Source organism: Anabrus simplex, chromosome 1 (assembly GCF_040414725.1).
Source record: "Anabrus simplex isolate iqAnaSimp1 chromosome 1, ASM4041472v1, whole genome shotgun sequence".
Classification (NCBI taxonomy): domain Eukaryota; kingdom Metazoa; phylum Arthropoda; class Insecta; order Orthoptera; family Tettigoniidae; genus Anabrus; species Anabrus simplex.
The window spans coordinates 684,200,010-684,221,383 of NC_090265.1; the positions used below are offsets into that span (position 1 = coordinate 684,200,010).

Consider the following 21,374-nt stretch of genomic DNA (forward strand, 5'->3'; position numbering starts at 1 on the left):
CATTTATCATTGCCCCAGAGGAGTGCGACAGGCTTCGGCAGCCGGCACATTTCTTATCCTCGCCGCTAGATGGGGCTTCATTCATTCCATTCCTGACCCGGTCGAATGACTGGAAACAGGCTGTGGATTTTCATTTTCAGTACATCTTCGAACATAACGATCATCATCTACATGGAACCATTCATTATCTTCTCTCCATCTTTCGTAACTAATTAAGCAAATAAGTTCTGCTTAAGACTTGCACGTGACCAAAGCCTCGCTTTACCTTCATTTACGCAGCACTACATGGTCGTGCTCGGTGACAGAAAGGATTAGACCTAGTGGCTCCTAGGAGCACGGGAGAACGTGTCTCCTACCTTCAATAAATAGCAATCAAACGAGCGAAGCCTGTTTCCTCATTCTTCAAACACAACTCGCTCAATTCGCTCGTCAATGAATGCAAACCACTGCGTCATCCATCATCTGCTTTAGTCTCGCCACACTAATTATATTTCCTTAATTAAAGCGGAGAAATTCCCAGAGAGCAGACCTTCTGATTGCTGAGCCGCACGGTTCGTGACCTCATCTCGTAATGTATGCTCCACAGTCGCTAATACATTCCAAAGAGTATTAAACCACATTCCGAGCTTTGAGAAGATGCTAGATCCTAAACCCACTTACCAACACCTGTCGCTGTGTGTGTGTGTCTCCCGGCGGGGGGTGGGGAAGCAATTTAAAAAGAACTGAAAAGAAAGAAAGAGAAAAACCGATCCCCCCGCCCCCTAAAAGAAATAAGAATCACGACAGAACCTGTTTCCTAACAATGAATACAAGCTCCAGCATCTCTAACCAATGACGGGCGCGCAGTAAGGTCACGTGGGTGGAGCTGTTGTGGCGCCCCTAGCGGTCAGGTAGAGAATGCAGTGACCGCGCCGAACTGCTCGCGCCGGCCAGGAGCTATTATTTCTGCTGCTTGAGTTCAGAAAGACGATGGACGAACCGTTTCTTTTACCGCGTTTATTAATAGACCGTGATTTTCGTGTGTTGTGGTACTCGCTTCAGTGTTCCCATGTGAAGAATAAAAAAGAAGAAATCATTACATTACATTATTGAAACAAAAAGTGTGTGTAATTTGTCAAAAGGAAGAATTGCCTATTATATTTTTCTTATTTTTTAAAATTTATCTCTTTCCTCATTCATAACAAGTGATTCGTTGTGATGTGTAAGTGTTTGGCATGTTGTGTTAAGAAGAACGCGTCGACAAAAGAAGAGCACGTCCCGCAGTTGTTGTTAGCATGGCCACTCTCGGCCTCTCCAAAGTGTTTATCCTGGACAAGTATTTCACAGAGTTGCAGAAGTTCTGGGAAACTGAGAAAAAATTGCAAGGTAAAATACTTATCTTCTTCTTTACAACATTTCTCTGATAATTCCGAAAGCATGTATTCAAGATGTACATAGTGAAGAGGTTTGTTTTCATTCTGTTAAGTTTTCATCTTGTTTTTATTTTGTAATGCGTGTACGAGAATAGTATTTTATTGTTTTCTTTTGAGGAAAACCTCAAAAATTGCACGTCAAATTTCATTGCTGAACTCGCATCACGGTTTAGGAAAATAATAATTTAATTTGTATTTACTGGAGGTTATATTAACACAAATTTTAAGAGATAAATATCGTAGTGAATTTCCAGCTCTGGAGCACAGAATCCAACTGCTGATCTTCAGCACATGCAAAGCTGTGAATAATACAGGTCTTAAGTATATTTTAGACCAGCAAAGAAAAGCGTAGTTGAAACAAAAAATCATGAAACCCTACATTTTAGCCGGTTATTTATTAGGGTTTGTTTTATTGGACGGAGTTGATTGTGCATATTTTAGTGGAAGTGTCTTGATCTATAAACTGATGTAAACACGGTAGTATTTTTCATGCTAGCAAGGAAACAAATAAATTAGGAAGTTATTATTATTGTAGTATGCATCATAATCGGCTGTGGAGCAGACATGTGGCTTGTTAGGATGTAAGGCAATCGTGAGATTTTTATAGAAACATGATCAAATAAGTACGTTTGTAACATTGAACTTCTTTATCTTTAAAATGAGAACTTGTAACGTCATAAAATTCATCCGTGGACTCATTTGACGGTCCTCAAGAAACTGTGCATTTATAGTTCGTATTTCCAGTTATCTGTCTTGGAATATTTTTCACTGTGAGCTCGAGGTAGTCTGTTACCCCTCAGTATTTCGATAATGGTTGTTTCGTTGTTTACGTAATCGATGTAAAATTGTGAGGTATTTATGGCGCAATTGAGATTTCTCCTCCAACTTCAGTCCTCCAAAGCTGTCGTAGGTAACAAACCTTAAGCAGTGTACTTGAAACAACAAGATTCTAGTCTTAAATCAGGGCATTGACAGGACCGATTTAATTATATAGCATAACAGTTAAAATGATTCAGGGTAATTGATGTAATCACATTAACTAGATTGCAAATATTGATTACGAGAGTACTGAGGGGTTGTAGTAATGCTGTGGTAAGATCCCAATAAGAGTATGGTTGCAGTTTATGGGGCCCACACCAGGATCACAAGGAAAGTAGCACGGTTTGTTCTTGGTGATTTTCGACAAAAGAGTAGTGTTACAAAAATGTTGCAAACTTTGGGCAGGAAAGACTTGTGGTTAAATAGACGAGCTGCTTGACTAAGCGGCATATTTCGAGCTGTCAGTACAGAAATGGTACGGAATGACATTAGTAGGAGATGAGCTTGAAAAGTAGAAAAGATCACAACATGAAGATAAATTTAGAATTCAAGAGGAAAAATTTGAGCAAATATTAATTTAACAAAGAGTCTCCGTGGCTCAGGTGGCAGCGCGCCAGCCTCTCACCGCTGGGTTCCGTGGTTCAAATCCCGGTCACTCCATGTGAGATTTGTGCTGGATAAAGCGGAGGCGAGCCAGGATTTCTCCGGGTACTCCGGTTTTTCCTGTAATCTTTCATTCCAGCAACACTCTCCAATATAATTTCATTTCATCTACCAGTCATTAATCATTGCCCCAGAGGAGTGCGACAGGCTTCTGTAGCCGGCACAATTCCTATCCTCGCCGCTAGATGGAGGATTCATTCATTCCATTCCTGACCCGGTCGAATGACTGGAAACAGGCTGTGGATTTTCATGAATTTAACAAAAGGGGAATTAGCGAAAGGAAAAATATATCAAGGGAAATGCTTGATATATTTCCAAGTTCTCTGCAATAATTTAAGAAAAGACTAGGTAAACAATTCATAGCGAATCTGCCACCTGAGTGACAGCCCTTACATACAGATCATTTAAGATTGATTGATTGATTGATTGATTGATTGATTGATTGATTGATTGATTGATTGATTGATTGATTGATTGGTATGTAGCTCTGTTGTTTACGTTGGGAGACGAAATATTTTAAGCCGTTTCCTGTCCTGATGTTAGAAATTATTTTTTAAACTGTTTGTTCCGTTTCGTCTATAGACCTAGATCTAAAAGACAAGCAATCAACCGTGATCATAGCCACGGGACGTACAGTTTTACGTGGATTCCGAACTACAGGGAAGTGAATTTTCATTTTATAAATCCCATGGAAGCCTGCGCTGGTTGGAATCGAATCGCGGACGCCTTGGTGAGAAGCTATTGACAGTCATGTTCGGTTATCGCACCCCCAGAATAAAATCTAATGAGGAGTATGGGTAATATCAAAAGTTACCCCTATCTCACTGTGTTTGGAATTTGTACTGAAATTGCTAGAGAACTTCAGTTTTCAATTCGAAAAAGTAATTCCCCTTATCTTTGTAAAAGGTGAATGAATATTATAAAATAGTCCAAACCTTTTGACGTGACAATATATATAAAATCAGAGGACATACCTTTGAACCTTGGGGTAACAAACTCATGTGCTCACTTTCGGGCTTTCAGTTCCGGAACTGAAGATCCTATCTCAATGTGTGAGGTACTTTTTGATTGGAAATGTGAGACATGAGAGAAGATATGACGCTCGGTGAAGTTCAGTTCTGTTCGCGGGGTGGGAGTGGTCTTTAAGAGAAAGTGACGATTTTGAGGTGTATGAATTAGTAATGAATAACTCAGCAACCACAAACCTATGTCTAAAAGAAAATTTGACGCCTTTCATTTGCGGGTAATTGGGATCTGGGGTAACTTGGTGGCATGAAACTATATCGTACATGTACCATCTTGGAACGAAAATTTTATTTCCCTAATCATTTTATTGTGGAAAGCATGTCGCTGCAATGCTTTGGTCTTTATTACTTGTTTCAATGTGATGGCAATTAAGCAGAAATCTATTTGACGTTGCTAATGTCTACCTGTATTATTTATAAGCTAAACTACACTTTGTGTCCGGTAGCCAAGGTACAGCATGCCTTTTTACCTCGGGTCACGTGACGCGTTTTTGTTTTGTCTACTACATTTATAGAGTTTTTATAAGGAAAAGTCAAACAAGTTCTCTGCTTTATTGTAGATGAACAAGGAGTGCATTATTAGAAAGTTATGTAATTTTATTGGAAAAAACATAATTTACAGATATGTTAAAGTACGGCCCTAGGTACAGAGGTCTTTTCTACCGCCCAGTTACCTCCAGGACAGTCAAAATTGGAAGTGCAAGCAGATAGTCATCCAGCACCAAATTACTCCGTGGTAGCGTAATTTGGATATTACCCACTACGTCCGAACATTCGCAGCTACCAACATCCAATATTAGCATTAAAATGTCATGCTTCCAGGATGTGTACTTTGACAACAAATAGTTTCAATTAGCCATGTCTTGACCCCTTCAAAGTACTTAATAATATGAGAAATTTAGGATGAGAAATTACCGCTCTCCACCATAACAAAATTATTCGAATCCCAGAAAAATAACACCGTAAAGCAGAGGCTCACAATTTGAGTTGGGCTCTGTTTTTGTGTGTGAAATATTGGCTTCTTGACCGTCCAACAACCAAATTATTCTGACCCTTTAAGTGAGGTACTGTTTGAAAGCCACAGTGAGTTCGAGATGATGGTACATTAACAGTTGTTTTGTGACTCCTAGGTACAAAATTATGAGGGTGTGAAAATATGAGAATATCGTAATTATCTTCTTGTCAGTTTCAGCATATAAATTCCTACCCATGATCAGTGGCGGTCCGTTAGGGCCTGCAGCCCCCCCCCCCCAGCAAAAATAAATAAATGAATACCTATTTTGCTATTTGCTTTACGTCGCACCGACACAGATAGGTCTTATGGTGACGTGGGATAGGAAAGGCCTAGGAGTGGGAAGGAAGCGGCCGTGACCTTCATTAAGGTACAGCCCCAGAATTTGCCTGGTGTGAAAATGGGAAACCATGGAAAACCATCTTCAGGGTTGCCGACAGTGGGATGGTGGGGGTGGTGATTATTGTTTTAAGAGCAAATACAACTAGGCAACCATCCTCTATATAACACTAATCAGAGGGAAAAATAGACGGGATCCGAACTTCGAAAAATGAAGATTTCGGTCAAAGAAAGACAAGGGCCACGAAGGGCGTGAAAATGAAAGACTCCCTAGCCCTCGCAAACCTAATTGCGTCGGGGTCGGAAGAGAACAAGAGTTGACCAAGGTAGGTCGGATAGGATAGATGAAAGTGAGGAGCTTGGCACAAGTAAGTGGAAGCAATGCCAGGACTCAGCTAAGGGCCCCGTGGTCGCCAACCCACGCTCCAAAGTTTAGAGCCCCTGGGGCCCCTTTTAGTCGCCTCTTACGACAGGCAGGGGATACCGTGGGTGTTTTTCTACCGCCCCCACCCACAGGGGACGACAGTGGGGTTCGAACCTACTACTCCTGGTTGCAAGCTCACAGCCGCGCGCTCACTCGCCCGTTAATGAATACCTAATATTACCCGAATGCCACTCCGCACGGGAAAGGTGCCATCTTGATGTTATTTCAGAATGGCCCGAAAAATACAGTTTTTACAATTCGTAAGTAGAGTAATTGTCAGGTAGTTACATCTGGCTGCGGTTATTGTTATTGCGTTGAGTCTAGCACAGCTGTCTCTCGTAACACGCTCTCTCAAAAAGAAACCACTTTTCCCTTTGCGAAAATCAAATGATTATAAATATGTCTCCCTGTCATGGCCATCAATCAATGACTGCCATAAGACATAACCTGCTTGGTTACTAGGTAACATTCTCTGACATTCTATCTATACCGTACATCACAGCCTGCATGGTTGCTATGGTTACACTAACGTCATATAATTATTTTGTCGCGTAACGTTACACACATTTACGAATGTCCCCCAGCCATAAGACATGCTGTATTTGTGTCTAAAGACCTGCGCCAAGTTGTTATAAGAAAATCCAATGAAAATTGGTGCCAAAATATATTTTAAACTTGAATATTTCTTGTTACTGTTTCTTCCGCAAAACTATCATTTTCGAAACTGAGACTTAAAAACCGAACTACCTGCGAAATGGCATGACCCAAGACAGACTCAGCAAACTCAACCTCGTCAAAATCGAACGTGATATTCTACTGATGTCATTGAAATCATCAATGCCTGTGCACATTACAATGTACATCATTTGGTCCAGATTATTTACACACTAATATGAGTACAGTAGATACAAAACATAGAAGCATATATTTACTTACGTTTTATTTATTTTCTTTTATGCGTTTTTTACCGAGCTTGGTAGGTGCAATCGCTTAAGTACAGTCAGTATCAAGTATTCAGGATATAGTGGGTTCGAACCCTACTTTCCGCAGCCCTGAAAATCGTTGTCCGTGGTTTGCCATTTTCACACCGGGCAAATGCTGGAGCTGTACCTTAATTAACGCCACAGCCGCTTCCTGTTTCATCGTTGCCATAAGACCTATCTGTGTCGGTGCGACGTTAAGCAAATAGCTCATTTCGTCTCATTAACTCATCTGATGAGGTCGTCAGGTAGGGTATCCGGCCGTAAATCAGGGCCATATCCACATTTGCGACACAGTTTGCACCTGCGACCCCATTGGTGTGGGTAAATCGTTAAAGGAAGACAAATAATGTATGTATGTATGTATGTATGTATGTATGTATGTATGTATGTTTGTTTATTTATTTTTTATTGATTGATTGATTGATTGATTGATTGATTGATTGATTGATTGATTGATTGATTGATTGATTGATTGATTGATTGATTGATTGATTGTTCCTCCAGAAGAACTTTGATGGGGAAAGTGGAGCCACTAGGACTCTTGCTGAATCTGTTCAAGACACTTCACATTCATCTTACCTACCTGATCTTGCCTTGATCTACTCTTATTTTAATCCCAAGAGTATTTGTTTCGCGCGCTCTAGGACGTCCTTCAGGTCGTTTGTTCTCTCTCCTTGGCACACATTATTCCCTCTTTTAATGCCGAGCAAAATTGGTATTTTTATTATTTTAACTCTTAGAGCGCCGATTCGTCGAAGAATTTGGGTATCAATGAAAAGAAAGCGAAGGACCTCAAATGATGTAAAACTGAAAAAAAGTCCCTACGTCTGTCAAACCTACCGAGCGAGTTGCGGTACGGTTAGGGGCATGCAGCTGTGAGCTTGCATTCAGGAGATAATGGGTTCGAACTGCCTGAAGATGGTTTTCCGTGGTTTCCCATTTCAACACCAAGAAAACGCTGTACCTTAATTAAGGCCACGGCCGCTTCTTTCCCACTCCTTGCCCTTTCCTCTCCCATCGTCGCCATAAGACCCATCTGTGTCGGTGTGACGTTAAGCAACTTGTAAAATAAAATAAAAACCTGTCAAATCTAGTAGGTAGAACAAGAGTGGACCGGGGGAGTTTGGTAGAGAACATCGAAGTGAGGAACCTGGCACAAGAGAGTGGAAGGTATTTCAGACTCAGTTAGGACCCCGCGGTCACCAACTTGTAGGCCTACTCCTAAGTTCAGAGCCCCAGGGGAGTCATCTTTTTCAATAATGATAATCATCATTATCATACCTTCTTAAGCCGTGCCATCTAGGCGGCGTGTCTGCCAGTTTGGACGATCCTCTTGTGCTGCAATATAACAACGAATGCGAAATTCTACTGGACCGTTGTAATGGATGAGTTAATTTAATTTTGTCGGATGACACTGAATGCACCACCAGAGGTCTTTAACATGCCAACAGCAATGGGATGGACTGTCATTAAAATATCGACGACCTCAGCTGGGATCGAACCCGCAAACTTGTGATCATGTGTACGTCACTCTACCACCGAGGCAGCTTGTTATTGCCCTTATACACGATCTTCCGGGGATACTATGGATGGATTCTACCACCCACTCACAGGAGGTTAGGTTTGACCTATTGTAAAGTGATTGTTATATGCAACGCTACGTCGGCGGTTTCAGAGTGGCTCTCAGCCCACAAGTGGCCACGGCTGGTCCGTGGACCGACAGCTCTGCACTCCGACCGGCCAACCGAGCAGAGGAGGGGTGGCCACGGCTCTCCTGTGGCTCTACGCCTCTGTATTCAGGGCTGGTCCCCCATCGTCGGCTGTCCTGAGAATGGTTTTCCGTGGTTTTGCCACTCACATCCACATCCTTTTCCGATACAAATTGCCGGCATAAGAGACAGCGATACCGTCCAGAAGGCCCGCCTCCCCCTTCATGAGAGGAATGAAAACATTTAGTAACAGTAGGCTACTTCTTCTTCTTCTTCCTCTTCAGCATCATCTTCATCTTCTTCCGCTTTTACCACACATGTGGTGTCGCGGGTGAGAAATGTGTCTCACATGTGGATTTGGCTCTTTTTTACGGTCGGATGCTCTTCCCGACGCCAGCCCTATGTTGAGGGATCTAATCACTATTGCGTGCATCCGGCAAGTAGCCGCGCGGTTTGGTTACGTTGCCATCAGCTTGCATTCTGGAGATAGTGGGTTCGAGCCTCTTTGTCGGCAGCCCTGAAGATGATTTTTCTTGGTTTTCCCATTTTCACACCAGGCAAGTGCTGTTGCTGTACCTTACTTAAGGCCATGGCCGCTTCCTTCCCACTCCTAGCCCTTCCCTATCCCATCGTCGCCATAAGACCTATCTGTGTCGGTGCGACGTAAAAACAAATTGTAAAAAGAAAATTGGATATTGTGGTTTCGAGACCCTCCGTCGGCAGCCCTGAAGATGGTTTTTCCGTGGTTTCCCATTTTCACACCAGGCAATTACCTGTAAATTCCCCTGTACGTCGTAAATTGATCGGGGGTCATCGGACCAAAGGCAAGCATTCTATCCATTTAGCAACAAAGGCGGACTTTCATTTGCTAAACCTTAGGCTACCATCTCCACTTATCAGTGATTAAGCATTGGCAGTAGCAGAGGCCAGTGCAGTAGCTTGTGAAGCAGCCTTCACAACACAACAGGATTCTCCGTTGGCTATTGGCTGCAGCTCAAAACGCTGAAGCCTTGACGTTCACTAAACCCACCATCGAAAAGGGGTCCAGTGGTAGCCCACGTCTTGATCCCAGCATACGCAACTGTTCCATCGGTATTTCTTTCGTGAAGCTTCTGAATATCATATCCATAATTCAACCGGCTTGTGCTTCCGTTCGAAAGAATGAGTGTAAAATAATTTTGGTGGAAAATATTTTGTAGCCTACCAGATTTTATTTTCTTCTTACAAAATGCTGTTGGACCTTAATGTGGTTTCCCTGCGCTGGTTTTCCTGCATCTTAAGTCAGTTTATTTATTTATATATTAACTATAACGTCTGAAATAAGAGATTAATATATATAGGGTGACGCGGGAGGAAAGGGCAAAATTCTAGGATGCGATAGCACTGGTTACTGTGATCAAAAAGTTCATATAAGCATGGGGTCAGTATGAGACGGTTGTCGAGATAACTCTTAAATATTAACATCAGTAACGTGGGAAAATAAGTTTAATGTTTTAATTGCTTTTATGCTTCTTTCTTCTTTCCATAGCAGTAATAACAAGATTACAATAGAATACATAACCTTTTTATTTCATGTCGTATCATTTTGTGGTCCAGTGACAAAGATTTCCAGTAAGTTCTCACCATTGACCTCAATGCATTTGTCAACTCGCTGATGAATATGACGTGTTCCTCGTTGAAGATCATCGTACGCTTGCAAAAGCATCCATTATCCGAGCGAGCAAATCGTCTCGTGTATTATGTTTTCTTCTGTAGACTTTACTCTTCACCCAACTCCATGAACAATAATTTAAGGGGTAGTGGTCGGGAGACCTGGATGGCGAGGAAATGCACCAATGACCAATTCACCGATCAGGAAATGCGGTATTGATACGTTCCCTTACCTAGGATCCAACAGCTCTGCACTTTGACCGGCCGACCGAGCAGAGGACGGGTGGCCACGGCTCTACCATGGCTTTACGCCTCTGCATTCGGGAGACGAGACAGGGCTGGACCTCATGGCTGGCCCCAACCGTCGGCTGTCCTGAGAATGGTTTTCCGTGGTTTTCCATTCTTCTGCACTAAGGTGAATGCCGGGACAGTTCCTAGAATAGGCCACGACCGCCAACCTCCTCACCTTCTCCGTGCATCTCCTTCATCGCGTAACACTTCTCCCGGCCTGAGAAACGGCGTCACCGTCTAAGAGACCCGCCTCCCCCTTCAGGGGAGGAATGAAAACATTTTGGTAGTAGTAGCCTTACCTGGTGTCAATAATGAGCAGGCGCTCCATCATGCTGAAAGGACAAAACAAGACGCATAACCAAAGGAACATCGAGTAGTTCAAGTAATGTACATTGTAAAAATTGCAGGTACCTTGCCCAATTCATACGATCGTCTAAAACAGTGGGGCCTATCAGCCGGTCATACAAACATGCTACACCACACATTAATTGAGCAACGTACTTGAAAATTCGTGTCTACAACAACATGTGGGTTCTGGTTTCTAGGGTTTCATAAGTGAATGTTGCGTGCATTGGAGATTCCATTATGGGTAGTCTTATCCGTGAAGGGGTTGAGGTTGAAACTGGCACCAAATGGCGATTGGTATGTAATCAGTAATCAGTAACAAAATTAACACAGGGTTATTTCGACAACCGTCTTATATTGACCCCATCCTAGAGTATTGACCTTCCATTCGGGTCACCCGGTGTGAAGAGAACCAGGAAGGGTAAGAAAAGTGGTAGTGGTAGTATTAAATCTCAGTGGATAACAAACTGGTTACAGCAAGTGCATTGGCCTATTGTGCCTCACGCGTGCACTGCACGAACCTCACACGGAAACTCCACCCTTCTTGACGAATCTTGCACCCTGTGATATCTCCCCTGTGACAAGGGGGGAACTGTTCTTATAATATCAGCCATAGGGTGTTAACTTTTAAACTCCGCTCTTGTACTTTTGCTTGCTGTAGTGTTCCCTTAAGTGGTCCCTAAGAAACTCCCTTGTGGTCTTAGCTGTCGGTGTACTGGCTGAGAACCAAGCAAAGGACGAGCTTGAGAAGTTACTGCTGCTGTTATCTCTTTTCTTGGTGCTGCTTCACCCAGGGATATCGCGATGTGCTATACCGGCAAGACAACATTGCTGATGGACATGAGAGTGATGGTGGTGATAGCTATTTTAAGTGGAAGTACAAGTGAGCAACTATCCTCTATTAACACTAATCAGAGGAAAAAATTAATATATCGGCCAAAGAAAGACAGGAGCCACGAAAGGCGGCAAAATGAAAAGACTTCCGGGCCTCGAATGCTCTAATATTGACAGGGTTGGAAAAGAGCAAGAGTTGTCCAAGGGAGGTCAGATAGGATAGATGGAAGTGAGGATCCTGGCACAAGTAAGTGGAAGCAATGCCAGGACTCAGCTAAGGATGCCGTGGTCGCCAGTTGTGGGACGTAGAGAGCTTGCGGAAATGTGCCCTGCAAAAAGAAGGTATTGTTACATCTCAATGTCTCCCCAAGCAAGAGGCATGGGGAATTCCTATAGTTGAAAAGCAAATATGACGGTCCTAGGTCATTGCTGCCAACTTAAATAGTTACTTCGGAAAAACATCAAATATTAACAAACAAACATCTCATTGCTAGTATCATTCATCTTCTTCTACCGCTTTTCCCACATGAGGTCGCGGGTGCGAACTGTGATGCACATGTGATTTGACCCTGTTTTACGGCCGGATACCCTTCCTGACGCCAACTCTATTGCGTGCTTTTGTAGTGGTTGGTAGTGTGGCGTGGCGTATTGTCTGAATATGAAGAGGAGAATGTTGGGATAAACACAAACAACCAGTCCCCGAACCAGAAGAATTAATCACACGCGAATAAAATCCCCAACCGGCCGGGAATCGAAGCCGGGACCCTCTGAACCGAAGGTCTCAACGCTGACCATTCAGCCAAGGAGTCGGACTCATTTCTAGTATCAATATAGTCTATATATTTATTATGACAAAATTACGATATAAATAATTATTATTCTATGTTATTGTTTGTCTATTGAGCGAGTGGCTGCCCGGTTTGGGACACGAGGCTGCCAGCTTGCATTAGATAGTGGGTTCGAACCTGACTGTTGGCGTTCCTGAAGATGGTTTTCCATGGTTTCCCATTTTCGCACCAGGAATATCCTGGGACTGTACCTTAATTTATCTTTCCCAGACCTAGCCCATTCCCATACTATCGTAGTTGTTAGATCTATCTCTGTCGGTGCAACTCGAAGCAAATTGTAAACAGTTCTTTTTCAACCGCTTAGTCACGTTTCTTGTTACGGGGATGGAGATGGGGTGAGGTGAATTTATATGGCATAATTTTTCAGCTGGATGGCCTTGCTGGCTCCAACATTAGTTAGGAAGCTAATGAAGATGGAATGAATGATTGTGAATAAAGGTGAGGAGGTGGAAGGAATAGGCTGTGACTAATGAATTAGAACTATCCCGACATTTGCCTGGAAGTGAAAATGGCAACAAGTTTCTCAGGACAGGGATCGAACCCACACATCTCCCCGAATGCAGAGCTTGTCTCCGTAGACGTAGTGCGTAAACACGCGGGATCAGTCCATTCGGTATAATTACTATTCCTATACTGCTATGTAAACATCATAATTAAATTATGTTTTAATTACATTTAGTTCTGAACATAACTGTTTGAGTAGTGTTCCATGATCTGGATTCTTCTGCATCCTTTAATTGCTATTGCGCACTTAATACCACTCAGGGGTTACGCATAGGCGTAACCTGATTTGAAGTGTGAAGGCCCTTAATCTAGGGTTTATAGATTTATTTTCCAAAAATACGGCACATTCCTAATTTTGACATTAATACGGCTGGGGGTCATCTGAGCATTTGCGTTATGGAAGTTAGAGTGTGACAGAAGTGTAACCCTAGCAACCTGCAGGCTGACATGTAAGGTACGGATGGATGGCCAGACAGTGTTACCTAGCAACCGTGCACACTATGTCGTTTGGCTGGTGGTCGTCTGAAATTAGCAGGGGTTCATGAATGGGTATGACCGAGAGACATATTTATGATTGTTTGATTTTCGCAAAGGGAAAAGCAGTTTCTTTTTAACATAGGCGCAGGCCTTAGCCCCCTAAAGGAATCACGGAAATACAAAACACCTTACTGACATCTTACGATATACGATAAGAGAAATCAAACAAACCCCATGGCACAGCAGCCCCGAAGGACCTTGGCGTACCAAGCGACCGCTCCTCAGATCAAAGGCCTGCATATTTAGAGGTTCCATGTGGTCGGCAGGACGAATCCTCTCGGCCATTATTCTTGGCATTCGAGACCGAGCCCGCTATCTCCTGGGTGTCGAACCCGAGAAACAGTTTCACGACACAGAACACGATCCTCCACCACAATTGCATTAGCCTAGCAGTAGCCACAAGAAATTAAATTAAATTAAACTAGCTTCAGTAAACTGTAATTTTGTAAGAAAATCACAAACTGAGACTGCTTCATCCTGTTTCCGTGTTCCTTGTATGGCGTTCGAGCTTCGCATCCCCGACCTAGCCATCGCTGTACATTTCTTTTCAACTCCAAGGTTTAGCTTTGTTAAGTTCGACGTATTCACCTCGCTGTTACAAATCGAAGTGCTAAATAAAAGTATTGCCATCTAACTGTATCCCACGCTGCCATTTTATGTCTTTCATTAAATGAGCCGTGAACGATGTGAACAATAGAGGTGAAAGATTGTAGTCGTATGTGACACTTGTGGCGTTTCGAACCGATCATTTATTCTTCCACCATCTGTCATTGTAACCAGATTGTCAACACAAATGACTTTAATCGCCTGTAATAATTTATCTCCGATTGACTGAGTCGTCTGATATCACCGAGCGAGTTGGCCATACGGTTAGGGTCGCGTAGCTATAAGCTTGTCCGCCTCCGTGCTGTAGTGGTTAGTATGATTAGCTGCCATCCCGGGTACGATTCTCGGCTCTGCCACGAAATTTGAAAAGTGGTAAGAGGGCTGGAACGGGATCCACTCAGTCTCGGGAGGTCACCTGAGTAGAGGGGATTCAATTCCCTCCTCAGCCATCGTCGAAGTGGTTTTTCGTGGTTCCCACTTCTCCTCCAGGCAAATTCCGGGATGGTGCCTAACTTAAGGCCACGGCCGCTTCCTTCCCTCTTCCTTGTCTTTCCCTGTTCAGCATAGCAGGTGAGGCCGCCTGGGCGAGATACTGGTCCTCCTCTCCAGGACACTGCCCTTGAAGGGGTATACGTGGTATCACACGCTGAGTCCGAGGGAAAAACCTACCCTGGAGGGTAAACGGGTTAAGAAAGGAAGAAAGAAAAGAAAAAGAAAGGAAGAAAGAAGCTATGAGCTTGCTTCCGGGAAATCGTGAGTTCGAATTCCACCATCGCCAGTCCTGAAGATGTTCTTTCCGTGGTATCCCTATTGCACACCAGGAAAATACTAGGGCTGTACTTTCATTAAGGCCACGTCCCGTTCCTTTCCAATCCAAACCCTTGCTCATCTTTACGTCACTGAAAACCGAAGTTAAACCACTAGCAAATAAATAAATAAATAAATAAATAAATAAATAAATAAATAAATAAATAAATAAATAAATAAATCATTATAGATCGTTATGCCTTTCGGCGTTCAGTCCGCAAGCCTCTGTGAGTTTACTAAACACCGCCACAATCCGCTATTTGCAACTAGTGCTGTGGCCTCATATAGTTCTATACCTCTTCTTTAAATCGTTAGGAACTGAGTCTAACCATCGTCATCTTGGTCTCCCTCCACTTCTCTTACCCTCCATAACAGAGTCCATTATTCCCCTAGGTAACACTATCATCCTCCATTCGCCTCACATGACCCCACCACCGAAGCCGGTTTATGCGTACAGCTTCATCCATCGAGTTCATTCCTAAATTAACCTTTATCTCCTCATTCTGAGTACCCTCCTGCCATTGTTCCCACCGGTTTTTACCAGCAATCATTCTCGCTACTTTAATGTCTCTTACTTCTAACTTATGAATACGATATCCTGAGTCCACCCAGCTTTCGCTCCCGTAAAGCAAAGTTGGTCTGAATACAGATCGATGTAAGGATAGTTTCATACGGGAACTGACTCCCTTCTTACAGAATACTGTTGATTGCAACTGCGAGCTCACTCCATTAGCTTTACTACACATTGATCCAATTTCACTTACTATATTACCATCCTGGTAGAACACACAACCTAAATACTTGAAATTATTTACCTGTTTCAGCTTTGTATCACCAACCTGACATTCAGTTCTGTTGAATTTTTTACCTACTGACAATCAATTTAGTCTTCGAAAGACTGATTTTCGTACCATACTGGTTGCACCTATTTACAAGTTCCAAGATATTAAACTGCACGCTTTCGGCGCAATCTGCCATTAGGACCAAGTCGTCAGCATAGACCAGACTGCTTACTACATTTCCACCTAACTGAATCCCTCCCAGCCACTTTATACCTTTCAGAAGATGATCCATGCAAACTATGAACAACAAGGGTGAAAGATTACAGCCTTGTCTAACCTTTGTAAGTATCCTGAACCATTCTACCACCAATTCTTACTGAAGCCCAATTGTCAGCTTAATGCCTTTGATTGATTTTAATAATCTATCTTTAATTCCATAGTCCCCCAGTATGGCGAACATCTTTTCCCTCGGTACCCTGTCATATGCTTTCTCTAGATCTACGAAACGTAAACACATCTGTCTATTCCTCTCGTAGCATTTTTCAATTACCTGGTGCATACTGAAAATCTGATTCTGACAGCCCCTCTGTGGTCTGAAACCACACTGGTTTTCATCCAACTTCTTCTCAACCACACATCGCACCCTCCCTTCCAAGATGCCTGTAAATACTTTGCCTGGTATACTAATCGATGAGATACCTCGATAGTTGTTGCAATCCTTCCTGTTCCCTTGCAGTTACTGCTTTTGTCCAATCTGAAGGTAATTTACCAACACTCCATGCTAATCTTACTACTCTACGAAGCCACTTCATCCCTGCCTTCCCACTATACTTCACCATTTCAGGTCTGATTTCATCTATTCCTGCTGCTTTATGACAATGGAGTTTATTTACCATCTCTTCCACTTCCTCAATTGCAATTTCACCAACATCATTTTCCTCCTCCCCATGAGCTTGGCTGTTCGCAACACCACCAGGAAGATTTCCTTTTACGTTGAGAACATTTTCAAAATATTCCCTCCACCTCTCCAGTGATTCCCTGAGATCTATTATGAGTTCACCTGAATTACCCAAAACACTGTTCATTTCCTTTTTCCCTCCCTTCCTAAAATTCTTTATTACTGTCAAGAAAGGTTTCCCTGCTGCTTGACTTAGCCTTTCCCGGCAAGTACCAAAATCTTCCCATGACTTCTTTTTGGATTCAACAACTATTTGTTTCGCTCTGTTTCTTTCGTCTTTGTACAATTCCCTGTCTGCATCAGCCATTGTTTGGAGCCATTTCTGATAAGCCTTCTGTTTACGTTTATAAGCTGCTCTCACTTCATCATTCCACCAAGATGTTAGCTTTTTCCCATCTTTAGACACAGTCGTTCCTAGGCATCCCCTTGCTGTTTCTACTACAACATCCCTGTATGCCAACCATTCTCTTTCTATATCCTGAACCTGCTTACTGTCTACTGTTCGAAACTTCTCACTAATCATATCCATGTACTTCTGTCTAATTTCCTCGTCCTGGAGATTGTCTACCCTTATTCGTTTGCAGACAGATTTCACTTTCTCTATCCTAGGCCTAGAGATAGTTAGTTCACTACAGGTCATATAGTGGTCTGTATCATCGAAAAATTCCGGAAAACTCGTACATTCCTAACAGACTTCCTGAATTCGAAGTCGGTTAAGATATAGTCTATTATGGATCTGGTACCCCTAGCCTCCCGTTTGTAGCGGTGAATAGCCTTATGCTTGAAGAATGTATTCGTAACTGCTAAACCCATCTAGCACAGAAGTCCAGCGAACGCTTCCCATTCCCATTAGCTTCCATATCTTCCTCACATTTTCCAATCATCCTTTCGTATCCTTCAGTTTTTTTTTCCCAAATCTCACATTGAAATCGCCCATTCGCACGATCCTATCCTTGCTGTTGACCCTGACTACCAGTTCACTCAGTCTATATACATATAAGAATTTTGTATGTACATTGTTCAGAATTTGAAAAGGATGGAATTTCTGTATCGGTCGTGTCCATAGTAACAAGGAGATGCACTTTATAATTTTCCGTAATGTCTGTCTATCTGTCCGTCTGTATGTATGTACACGCATCACGAGAAAACGGCTGAAGAGAATTAATGAAAATGGGTATGTAAAGTCCGGGAATAAGTCGCTACAAAGTAGGCCATACATAATATTGTTCACGCTGAGAGAAACGGTGGTTTAGGGGAAGGCCTAAAATTTAATTCTCAAATATTTATGTTATTAGTCGCCCTATCTTAATGAAAATCGGTATGTAAAGTCCAGGAGTAAGTCGCTACAATCTAGGCCATAAATAACCTTATTCACACAGAGAGATGGTAGTTTAGGGGAAGTCCTAAAATTTAATTCTCAAATATTTATGTTATTAGTCGCCCTATCTTAATGAAAATTGGTATGCAAAGTCGGAGAATAAGTTGCAACAATATATGCCATAAATAATCTTATTCACGCTGAGAGAAATTGTAGTTTAGGGGATGGCCTACAATTTTATTCTCAAATATTGTTGTTATTAGTGGTCCTATCGACAAATGTCTTACACATGTTTTACCGTACCGGCTATGATAACAGAGATATTCATGAATTTGGATTTTTGTTGCTAAGTCCATATCAGTGCCGTCACGAGAAAATGGGTAAATAGAGTTTAATGAAAATCAGTATGTAAAGTCGGAGAACAAGGAACTACAGTCTACGCCGTAATTAATTTTGTAAAACGCCCTAATATACAGAGTCGAAAGAAAACTAAATGAGAATCCCTACAATAGAGAAAGCTCATAACATTGATCAACAATAACATTACATTGACCATTGTTTGTTGTGATGTGCTTTGTGTCTCTGCTGCCACTGATCTCCGATAGATGGAATTACTGCTGTACAGTATACCGAGGTTTTTTAAAATTTGCTTTACGTCGCATCGACACAGATAGTACTCATGGCGTCGATGGGATAGGAAAGGGCTAGGAGTGTGATGAAAGCTGCCCTGGCCTTAATTATGTTACAGCCGTATCATTTGCTTGGTGTGAAAATTGGAGACCACGGAAAACCATCCTCAGGGCTCTCGACAGTGGGGTTCGAATCCACTACCTCCCGGATGCAAGCACACAGCTGCGTGCCCCTAACCGCACGGCCAACTGAATATTGGCGGGAAGTAGCTGGGGAGTTAGATAACTTTCTTCTTTAGCATGCCATTATTCCTCTGGTTCATAAATTTTCTGATACTACTGGTACGTGACAAACTGGTTCATCATAGCATTCGAGCTATTCAATCTCTACTCTGAGGCACTGATTGGAACGAGCAGTGTGCACATTTAACGGAATAACGGCAGAGGAGTGTTCAGTGCTGTCTGCGGTCTGGTCATTCCAGCACTGGAACTTTGGACTGTTAGATCGGCACCGTAGTACTGTTCGTTAAAAGTGAGAAAAAGTGCAGTTTTCCATTTGATCGAGTATTTTATATGATAACATTGATGTTAATCGGTACATTCCTACTGACGTTTTTGTAGTGGCCGAAGTTGACTTCAGTTAGGAAAACAACAAAGACAGCATTTCTGAGAATCCCGTAGCGAAGCACGGGTACATCAGCTAGTACTTCACAAAACTTGTCAACTTCATCTTCATCTGCACCCTCACGTGGTGAATACACTAGGACAATTCTCGTCCTAATTCCTCCAGCTGCCAAATCTACCCACAACATTTGCTCATTTACATACCTAACAGAATCGATGTTACGTGTAATGGTATTCCTGATAAACAGCCCTACTCCATACTCTGCCCTTCCCTTTCTAACACCCGTCAAGTACACTTTTTAATCTCCTATCTCTTTCTCGTTATCTCCCCTTAGCCGAATATCACTTACTCCTAGCACATCCAGATGCATCCTCTTTGCTGACTCAGCCAGTTCTACTTTCTTTCTTCCATGAGCCCCATTAACATTGATAGCTCCCCATCGAATTCCATTTGGTTCGCCAAGTTGTTTCCATGGAGTCCCTCGCCTGTCAAATGGGAGTGGGACTCCGTTACTCCCATAGGTCCGAGGCTTGCTTAAAATGTTCTCAGCTCGGTAAGTTTATGAGGCAGGATGCTACCTGCACCTACTTGCACATAGTCCAAGTGAGGATCTCTCCTCTAACGGGTTAGGGACCGTCGGTGGATTGTATAGTCCTAGCCGCCTGAGCACAAAGAGGGCCATGACTAAGAATATGTCCGAGATGCCTACTACCATTCCATACCAACTGGTATCCTGACTCTCAGGACCACTTACTAGGCCACTCAGCCGTTGCCCATGGTTCGCGAACTAGGACGTGACTACAGTAACCCACACCATCAACTATAAAATAAATAAATAAATAAATAAATAAATAAATAAATAAATAAATAAATAAATAAATAAATAAATAAATCATCTGATATCAACCATTTTTAAGATGTTGATTTCTGGCAACCTGCTTTTTTCTTCTACTTGCTTTACGTCGCACCGACATAGAAGGTCTTATGACGACGATGGGACAGGAAACGGCTAGGAGTGGGAAGGAAGTGACCGTGGCCTTAATTAAAGTATAGTCCCAGCATTTGTCTGGTATGAAAATGGGAAACCACTGAAAACCATTTTCAGTTCTACCGACAGTGGGGTACGAACCCACTATCTCCCGAATGCAAGCTCGCAGGCTTTTGTACTTTTCTTAGTTGTAGTGCCTCGGCAGTTCTGAGGAAACTTTATCCACTAAACTTATTATTCCCTCTTTCTATGTGGGTACAGATACTGCTTTCCTCCAGAATCTATCTTCTTTCTCCGCCGCTGTTCCCACACCTTAAAGAAGGCCACAGGTGTTATTTGTGTCGTACATATAATGTTCGTCCAGTTGGTAAAGACCAACCCTGGATGATAAACTTATTAAGAAAGAAAGAAAGAAAGAAAGAAAGAAAGAAAGAAAGAAAGAAAGAAAGAAAGAAAGAAACCAACATATTTCGAAAAACGAAGGAACATAAATTCATGAATTTAAAAGAAATGTATAAATTGAGCAAAATGGGAAAGGATTGGCTTTAAGATAAGTGAGATGTAAACATTCATGATTCCAAGAATGCGCGGGAAGAATGGAAGAGATATTTTAGATACTGGATCAATATTAATATAAGAAAAATACATTTTTGGTATTGTTTACGATCACAGAAAAGGCCTGAGAAGAAGGAAGATGGAAATATATTCATGGCTTAGTAAGTTAAATATTAAATAAAATGCACTCTCAAGAAGCAGCACGAGTGGATGCAATACATGCAACGAGCGAATGTCAGCGTGGTTTGAGTCACTTAGCTGTCATTTTGCATTCGGGAGATAGTGGGTTTCACAACCAGGCAAATGCTCGAACTGTGCCTTAATTTAGGCCACGGTAGCTTCCTTCCCTATGCTAGCCCTTTCCTGTCCCATGGTCACCATAAGACGTCGGTGCGACTTAAAGCAAATTGTTTTTAAAAATATCCACAGTTCTAGCCCTTCAGGCAAGCAACTCAATGTTGAAAACATTCTAAGGATATGAGCTATGAATTTTAGGTAAATCTAATATAATAAAGTATGACAATATATACTTTATTTATTCCTAAAAATTAGAATCTTTTTTTTTTTTTGGCATTGTTTCACGTAAGCACCACTAAGAACGCTAATGTGAGACAATGCAGAGTTACACTAAAGCCCTTGTAACTACATTCGGTATGGAAATTTAAAAAAATCAAAAATCTCCTGAGGGTATTGAACCAAGGAACACATTAC

At 42.2% G+C, this 21,374-nt stretch overlaps 1 protein-coding gene across 1 annotated transcript in view; it reads left to right on the forward strand.

Moving 5' to 3' along the window:
- Positions 1-1,274: 1,274 nt before the first annotated feature.
- The window catches only part of dachs (unconventional myosin-IXb-like dachs), a 406,309-nt gene continuing 386,209 nt past the window's right edge, over positions 1,275-21,374 (forward strand). Inside the window, exon 1 of the mRNA XM_068230061.1 lies at positions 1,275-1,365. Within this exon, the coding sequence (XP_068086162.1) occupies positions 1,275-1,365 (91 nt within the window). The remainder of the gene's footprint in view (positions 1,366-21,374) is intronic.